General features: G+C 40.6%; 1 protein-coding gene across 1 annotated transcript in view; it reads right to left on the reverse strand.

Annotated features, from left to right (window-relative positions):
• Ash1l (ash1 (absent, small, or homeotic)-like (Drosophila)) overlaps positions 1-9,518 on the reverse strand; it is a 152,004-nt gene that overhangs the window by 80,851 nt on the left and 61,635 nt on the right. Inside the window, exon 3 of the mRNA XM_013015249.1 lies at positions 4,511-9,074. Within this exon, the coding sequence (XP_012870703.1) occupies positions 4,511-9,074 (4,564 nt within the window). The remainder of the gene's footprint in view (positions 1-4,510; positions 9,075-9,518) is intronic.

The following is a 9,518-nucleotide window of genomic DNA, read 5'->3' on the forward strand; positions in this document are numbered from 1 at the left end:
AAAAAAAAAGAAATCTAAGTATGGTTCAGTTGTATAAAGCTTACAAGGCTCTGGGTTTAACCCTTTAGTACACAACCTCCTCCTGCCCCCCCCGCCCCAAAAGTTAACCAAAATGCTATTCCCTAAATCTGTTGCCATTCTTGTCTCAGCATACTGAAGTACCACTCTCCAAAATATGTCCATATAGATGTCTGCTATCATCTTGCTTTACTTACCATTGTCTTATTTAGACTATTTCAATTCCCTACTAACTAGTTTCTTTCTCCCTTCCTTTCTTTTTTTTTTTTTTTGCTAGTCATGGGGCCTGAACTCTGGACCTGGGCTCTGTCCCTCAGCATTTCAGCTCAAGCCTAGAGTTCTTACCACTTGAACCAGAGCTCTACTTCTGGTTTTTTCTGCTTATGTGGTACTGAGGAATTGAACCCAGAGACTCATGCATGCAAGGCAAGCACTCTACCACTGAGCTACCTTCCCAGCCCCTAAACAGTTTCTTTTATCTTTACTTTTATCCCCTCCAAGTCAGGGTTTATACAGGAGACAACATGATCTTCTAGAAATGTAAGCCTAAATTTACTGCTCCTCTATCTTTTACAAAATTGAAAATTCACAATATAGGTTTCTTTCAGCATATTTTCCACTACTGCATCTTTTGTATCTTCTTTCCTATCCAAGTAAGCTTTTTTCAATATGTCTAAGTTCCTTCCCAGTTCAAGATCTTCAAACATGCTTTTTACCCTTCAAATCCCAACTTTTTGTGTGTGTGCCAGTCCTAGGCTTGAACTCAGGATTTGGGCAATGTTCCTGAACTTTTTTTGTTCAAGGCTAGTGCTTTACCACTTCAGCCACAACTCTATTTCAGGTATTTTTTTTAGTAGTTTATTGGACTTTCCTGCCTGAGCTAGCTTTGAACTGTATTCCTCAAATCTCAGTCTTGAGTAGCTAGTATTACAGGTGTAAACCACCAGTGCCCTACCAATTCCCAATTTTTTAACTTCAGGTCATAATCAATTAATTACTCTATATAATTAAATTCTATTTCCCTCACCCATTATTCTTTCTCTTTATTCTGTTAGTACTAACTTCACAATACTTTCCTCAATTATGTCACTATATGCTTACCATTCTACTATTTGTCTTCCTGAAAATAAATGAGATCAGTTACTAGGTGTTTACTACATTTCATTGACTAGTACTATTTTTGAAATTTAATAAGTGAATAAGAAAATGAATGAATAAGTAGCTACACAGCAGAAATTCTGTTTACCCAGCTAACTGCTGCTTATCTTTCAGGTCCTAGTTAAGGGTCATTTTCTCAAGTAATCCTGAGTTATGCCCTCCATTTCATAGAATCCTAGATTTGCAGCCAGGCATCAGTGGCTCAACTCTACAACCCTAGTTACTCAGGAGACTGAGATCTGAGAATCAAGTTTTGAAGCTAGCTTAGGCAGAAAAGTCCTCAAGATTCTACTACCTCCAATCAACTGGCAAAAAAAAGTTGGACTGGAGGTTTATGTCAAGTGGTAAAAGTACTAGCCTTAAGTAAAAAAGCTAAGCCCTAGTACAAGGCCCTAAGTTTAAGTACTAGTACCAACATAAACACCCACAGAATTTCTGTACTCCTAATTTTATACCTGTTGACACAATTTTAATGAAACCTAATGTGATTTTTTCCCCTCATACTTGGGGCTTAAACTCAGGGCCTGGACACTGTTCCTGAGTTTCTTTCGCTCAAAGCTAGTACTCTATCACTTGAACCACGACATCACTTCCAGCTTTTTCTGTTTTTGTGGTACTGAGAAATCGAATCCAGGGCATCATGCATAATAGCCAAGTACCACCCCTAAGCCACATTGCCACGTGATAATGTGAATTGTTATAATCTACTTCCACAAAACAACAAACCCATGTGCCTTTTTCCCTATTAGAAACAAAGGCCCAAGGGGCTGGGAAGGTGGCTCAGTGGTAGAGCGCTTGCCTTGCATGTATGAGGCCCTGGGTTCGATTCTTCAGTACCACATAAGCAAAAAGAAAAAAGCCGGAAGTGGCGCTGTGGTTCAAGTGGCAGAGCACTAGCTGAAGAGCTGGGGGACAGCACCCAGGCCCAGAGTTCAGGCCCCACAACTGGACCTAAAAAAAAAAAAAGAAACGAAGGCCCATAAAGTAGAATACCTGGTAAATACATGATAGTCAGAAGTTGCTATCCATCAAGTATTTGCAAAAATGTTTTGTAAAATGAATCTAATTAAAGAATTTGTGTGTGTGTGTGACAGTCCTGGAGCTTGAACTTAGGGCCTAGGTGCTGTCCCTGAGCTTTTGTGCTCAAAGTTAGCACTGTATACCACTTGAGCAATAGCTCCACTTTCAGTTTTTTATGGTTAACTGTGGATATAAAAGTTTCTCACTTTTTTGTCCCAGGATGGCTTTGAATTACAATTCTCAGATCTCAGCCTCCTGAGTAGTTAGGATTACAGGCATGAGCCACTGGTATCCTGTAAGTTTTTAGTCTTTTAAACGGTAATGATAGAAATGATAGAAACAGAAATGATAGAAAATCTGTGTGCTTACTACACATAAATCAATGTAATGAGCATTATGGTATCATTTAGCAACCCCCTTCAGACCAATACTGGGGCTTGAACTCAGCTCCACTTAACCTTTTCGTTCAAGGCTGGTCCTTTAACATTTGTGCCTCCACTTCCAGCTTTTTGCTAGTTATTTGGAGATAAGAGTTTCTCAAGATTTGTCTGCTCAGGCTAGCTCCTTGTTCCTTAGCCTCCTGAGGAGCTACAATTACAAATGTGAGCCACCAGTACCTAGCTCATTTACTTTTTATTTGTCGGTTGTGGGGCCTGAACTCTGGGTTTGGGCACTGTCCCTCAACTCTTCAGCTCAAGGCTAATGCTCTACCACTTGAGCCACAGCACCACTTCTGGCTTTTTCTGCTTATGTGGTGCTGAGGAATTTAATCCAGAGCCTCATGCATGCAAGGCAAGCACTCTACCACTGAGCCACCTTCCTGGCCCCTCATTTACTTTTTATAATATCTCTACTTTATACCCTTTATACAGGAAAGGATACTGACGTTTACTTGGAAGATCTGGTGATATAGATTTTCTGTAGAAAACTACATACAATTTTATAGGCGTAACTTCACTCATAGCATCAAAATATTTATAAACACTCTATAATCAGTTTATTCTTTGTCTTCTCAATTCCCAAGACATTTTCCTAGAAGTATTACATACATTTGTTTCATGCCTTTTTTTGTGTGTGAGTGCCAGTTGTGGCTTGAACTCAGACCCTGGGCACTGTCCCTAAGCTTTTTGCTCAACATAGTGCTCTACCATTTGAGCCACAGCTCCACTTCCAGCTTTTTGGTGGTTAACTGGAGATAAGGCAGAGTTTCCTATTAGAGCTGGCTGTGATCCTTGAATCAGACTCTTGCATAGCTAGGATTACAAGCATAAGCCACCAGAATTTAGTTTCATGCCCAGTGGCCTTCCTTGGTCCCTGCTTTTTTTTTTTTTTTTAATCTAGTTCGGTGGCTTGAACATAGGGCCTGGGTGCTGTCTCTGAGATTTCTTTTGCTTAAGGCTAGTGCTATACCAATTGAACTACAGCATCACTTCCAGCTTTTTCTGAGTAGGATTTTCCTGTCCGGGCTGGCTTCAAACAGCAATCCTCAGATCTCAGCCTGAGTAGCTAGGATTACAGTTATGAGCCACTAGTACCAAGTTAGCTTTATGCTTTTTTATTTCTACTTGAAGCAGCTTTTAATGAAGACACTTGAAAGTACTCTGCAAAACAAAGTCTCTGTAAATAGACAAATTTTACAATATTGAAAAGTGTTCTGTGCTTTGATTTTTTTGGGGGAAGGGGTGGGTCATGGGGCTTGAACTCTGGGCCTGGGTGCTATCTCTGAGCTCTCTACCACTTGAGCCACAGTGCCACTTAACCAGTGGTTAACTGTAGAGTCTCACAGATCTTCTTTCCCGGGCTGTCTTTGAACCACGATCCTCAGATCTCAGCCTGCTGAGTAACTAGGATTACAGGCGTGAGCCACTGGTGCCCAGCTGTGCTTGGATTTTTATGATATAAGCAAGGTTAGTAACATTTTTCTCATAACATAGACATATTAACATTCTTACATGGCCTTGATGCTGTCCCTGAGCTTTTTTCCTCAAGGCTAGCACTCTGCCGTGTGAGCCATAGCTCCACTTCTGGCTTTTTTGGTGTTTAACTGGAGTTAAGAGTCTCATGCACCTTCCTGCCCAGGCTGGCCTTGAACCATCATCATTTCTACCTCCTGAGTAGCTAGGATTATAGGTATGAGACACTGGCACCCAGCCTCTTACCCTACTTGTTATCTAAAGAAAACAACTTTGAAGATTCAAAATACCATGTATAAAAACAAAAGGTGAGTTCATTAAAAGCTCAACTACATTGTGTCAGGGCACTAGCAGAAAAAAAGTACTGTAACAAAAACACACAACAAAAACAACCCTCTTACCTGTTAAGTTCTGTATTGCCCTTTCGCTGGAAGGCAGTGGTTCCTTTCTGTGAGGCCGATTTAGTGAAGTGTCTTGTGCAGAAAAGAGTCCAGGGCTGTCAGTTAATTTCTTCCGGCCACTGGAGTTAGGGTTTGAAACTCTGCAGCTGCCTATTGCACTTGTAAAAAGGTTAGTATGTTCATCACTGCTGGCTGGATCAGAGTTGGGAGTGAATCCTCCAAGAGATAAACTTGGAGAACTTTCCGAACAGTCAATTTGTAAAGGTGTCTGCAATCCCAAGGCCAATGAACTAGTTTCTGAAGGCTCTCGGTGGACCCACTGTTCTTCTCTGTTTATTAAGCTCTTTGAAGGAGAGAGATGAGGGCAAGACATGTGACATCTGTGCTTTTCCTTATGCTTATATCGCTCTCCAACAGTATCCTTTCCAAACCTATAGCGCTTCAGAGACTCCAGTACAGATCTGGAAGAGCCAGTGTCCATTGAAACCTGGGGTTGTTCAGAAGAACGGTGTTCTCTATGTTTGTGACGGTGCCTGTGTTTGTGCTCTACCATCCAACCATAGGCCATCTCAGGAGGTACACTGGGGTAGGTACTCATGGAGAGGAGGGGGGTCCTACTGGTTGTAAGAAAGGCCTCCTGTCTAAGAAGCTTATGCTTTTTCTTATGGTATTTGGTAGGATTGAGAAGTAAATGACCAGCATGCATATATGAAGGAGGTGGAAGTGGAGTAGTAAAAGAAGGAGATGGAGGAGGCGGATAAAGAGTAGGGGGATACCTTCCATAGTAACCTAATCCTATGGGAGCAGCTGTAAGAGGTGAAGGAGAGTAAGGCATGCCATAAGAGGGATAGAATCCAGTACTAGAAAGAGGAAAACTAAGGCTGTGCATAAAAGGCATTTCAGCCATTGCCTCTCTCATTTTAGGGGGTCTTCCTCTTTTCTTTTTTAAGTCAGGTTTTCGAATGTAGTGCAAGGGGTCTAAGGGAAATGAAGGATGTGTATAGAAACTATTGAAATTGATCCGAAAAATAGTTGGCAGGAGATCTCGGGGGATAAAATGATGACTTCGATGGGTGATCCGAATTTCACTTAAACGACTTATTAGTTCCTCCAGCTCTGCAATGAAGTCTGGATCCTGTCTACTTCGGAGTTGGGGATATTTCTTTTTCCGTTTTCTTTTCTGCCTTTTTATCTTGTCATAGCTGAGGTAATCATGACTTCTGCGTTTACATTTGTGTTTATGTTTTTCTTTAAGACTGTTTAAAACTGTAGAGGTTTCAGGGGGAATCAGAGAAACATGCTCGAAAGAATGCCTCCTCTTCTTTTGTCCACAAAATTTCTCTGCTCTGTCTGATGTGCTATTATTATCAGTTCCAATGCCACTATCACTTGGAATTGTTTCATCACTATGAGATTCACTAATAGGGGAAGGAGTAGCTTCTTTCAGAGATGTGAGTTCACTCAGATGGGAAGGAGAATTTGGCAACAAAGTAGGAGGAGATAACCGCCTCCTCCCTTTTGAAGCCTTTTTCATTGCAAGAGTCTGAATCATACTTCCCTGTCTGGAGTGTAAATGTAAATATGGCACTGAACTGGGTTCAACAAAGCCTGCATCACTACTTACAGGGCTCTGACCTCCACTAGTCCCAGAAGACTGAGAGCAAATAGGTGATGGAAGAATCTCAGAACTACTAGTGGATGATGGCAGTAAAGGGGGAAGGATCTGTCCTAATGCTGACCCGGCTGCCTGTTGAGCTGTTTGCTCAAGGACAGCAAGACTGGTAGGGCTACCAGAAAGAATGCCATTTAAGACCGTTTTTGGTTTGCGGCCCCTTCTCTTTCCTATGTAAATGGTTCCTTTCTTGCTGACATTTATTTGTTGGCCCAATTTAGTGCCAAATGTGGCAGCAAGACTTGATACTGTATTATGGAGTTTGGATTGCACTTTCCCTTTATTACTTGATTCTACAGAACTTGAAAGAATCTGATTCAACAGCTTCTTTCTCTTTAAAGTTTTCATTTTATTTATTTTGCGGATAATTGTTTTCATTAGTTGTCCATTGTTTCTCTTGGTAATTTTTTTATCTGGCTCCATCTCAAGGTCACTCATGCTACAGACATTTGGTGTATGACTATCATCTAAATCATCTGGATCTTGAAGTTGATCCTCACTTTCAAAGAAATCACTGCTACTTCTATGGTTTTCACTTTCTGACTCCAGCTTGCTTGGACTTTCTGTGGCAACAAATGGAGCCACTGACAGTACAGGTGGCTTCATCTTGACTGGTGACCTCATTTGTCTCTTAGGCCTGCCTCTCTTTTTTGGAAAAGGAGACACAGACAAACTTTGCTTGAAGGAAGGAATTTCAATTTCTGGCTGTAAAATTGGGGGTTCTTGTTCTTCCTTAGACTGTAAAGAAAAAACTTTAGAGGCAGGAATTTTTAAAGTCCGTTTAGGTGGACCTTCTAGTTGAGGCATTTCCTTGGATTTAGGTCTTCCTCTTTTGGGCTTATAAATATCTGACAAAAGGTCACTAGAGACACACATGCTGGAGGATAGTTTGTGAGTTGCAAAAGACTTATGCGATGGTTTTTCACTATCAGTTAAGAGAGTAAGAGATGGAGCTGTGGATTTACTCAACTTTGGCAATCGGCGTTTAAGGAAGTCATGATCGACAAATGAAGATGAGCCAATGTTTTTCATAAATTTGGCTGACTCAGAATTACTATGTGATAGTGAGCTACATGAAACATTTTTAAAAAGCTCTGATCGTTCTAATTCTAGCCCTTTTGGAGACCGGCATGTGCTTCTTGCCACCACTTTAGTCCACCGAGGTTTTCGTCCTTTTCTTTTTTTTAATGGTTTGGACTGCAAACTAGTGCTTAGGCTTTCAGCAACCTGGCAGTGTTTGTCTGATGCAGTTACTGCACCAAGTTTTAGAAAAGGTTTGCTAGTAAATAAACTTGTGAAGTTAACAACTGAAGGAGTAATTGTATGAATACTGGATTCAGAAGTCAAACTTGACTTTTTTCCAAGGGAGGAGCTTATTCTTGGAATATCTATATGTGTATTTTTTGAATCATTTAGCTCTTTATCAATCCCTTTACACTCAATACTTATGCTATGACCCATGGACCTATGATTTACATTCAAGTGGGTACTTTCAGAATTAAAGTGGTTTTTTCCAACAGATTCAGAAATTTCTTCCATTAGTTCTGTGGTAGAACTTAAAAGTAACGGATTAGGAGCCAACTGTGAAGTAGTTTCTGGGGGACTTCTGGTTAAAGGATTAATAGATACAGTAGGTGATGGGGAAGGTAGATTGCTGTCTCCTACTGCACTAAAAGGGGATTTAGCTGTAGATGCATCAGAAGCAGCTCCCATTTGAAAGTCTGGAGAAGTGCAATATACAGGAGGTTGCTTTTCATGCTTTGATGTTTCAAAAGATCCCCTTTCACTGGATGAGAAACTGTCTTGCTGAATGCATGTTCCTTCATTAAACATTTCTTTCTCTAAATTAATGATTTCCTTTCGAACCGAGAACTTTTCTAATATGCTTTCTTTACTCTGACGTATAACATTCTTCTCAAAAGTTTTGCTGGTAGCATTATCTTTCAGTGATTCAGAAAGTTCTTGACTTTCATGATTATTGATGTTTGTACTACAAGAAGCCTTAAGTGGTTCCTGAGTGGGGAGCAGTGCTTCAGATTTAAGGTTTATGGCATCTTTACTGACAAGTCCTGCCACAGGACAGCTCACCAGTTTCTTTCCAATGTCCTTAGTAACCAATCCCATTGCTGAACTTGTTACAATCTTCTTCGCACAGTCTTTGGCCATTAGGCCAACAGTAGAACCCAATTTCTTTCCCAAGTCTTTATTAACCAGTCCAACCACTGTGCCAAGTCCTAACTTCTTGCCAGATTCCTTATTTACTAAACCTGGAACAATACCAATTCCTAGCTTCTTTCCTGAATCCTTGCTTAGCAGACCTACTGTAGTGATAGTCCCTGGCTTTTTGCCTAGGTCTTTATTAATGAATACCGCTGTAGTGCCAGTTCCCAGTTTTTTCACAGAGTCCTTACTGACCAATCCTACTGCTGCATTAAACACTGTTTTTTTCCCAGGATCTTTAGTTACCAATCCAACAGCTGTGCTGATAGCTGGCTTTTTTATTAAGTCTTTATGTATTATTCCAGTCACAGAGCCAACATTTGCTTTCCTGATCAAATCCTTGCTAACCAATCCTGCTGTAGTGCCCGTTCCTAACTTCTTCGGTTTTATCTTGGAAGACTTAGAAGGAGGACAAGTAGCAATAAGCTGTGCTAGTTTTTCTGTTACACTAGTTCCTCCATTAAGTAATGCTCGATCCTTCATATCAGAATCTCGGCTACCCACAAGAGAAGATGGTGTTACATTAATGTAATCTGCCATTTCTGAGTGTACTGGAGAAAGCTTCTTAGATAAAGGATTGTTTTCTCCCTGTGAATGAAGATGGATGCTTTCTTCAGACTGACATTCAATGGCTGCAACATCACCTGCTTTCTTGTACAACTTTGAAGGGTCCTAAAATTTGAACAAGAAAAAGGTTTCAGAGAAAGTAAACCTTATATCATTTTCAAATTAGCCATTACAAATTCAACAAAATAATGATCACATATTAACTTCATATAGTGAACAGAACTATTGAAAAAAATAGTGTTACACTAGTTTACATTATTGCTCTATCAGAGGCTATCTATAGATTTTAGTAATGTAAACTTTCTATGTCTAGATTTCTAGAACTATCTATGATACTTTTGACATTGTTTACACAACACTGCAGAGAATATTGCTGCCCCCTGACTTGTCTTTTTTTTTTTTTGGGTCCGGTCGTGGGGCCTAAACTCTGGGCCTGGGTGCTGTCCCTCAGCTCTTCAGCTCAAGGTTAGCGCTCTACCACTTGAGCCGCAGTGCCACTTCCGGCTTTTTTCTTTTTGCTTATGTGGTGCTGAGGAATCGAACCCAGGG

This window comes from Dipodomys ordii, unplaced genomic scaffold, assembly GCF_000151885.1.
Source record: "Dipodomys ordii isolate 6190 unplaced genomic scaffold, Dord_2.0 Scaffold26, whole genome shotgun sequence".
Classification (NCBI taxonomy): Eukaryota; Metazoa; Chordata; class Mammalia; order Rodentia; family Heteromyidae; genus Dipodomys; species Dipodomys ordii.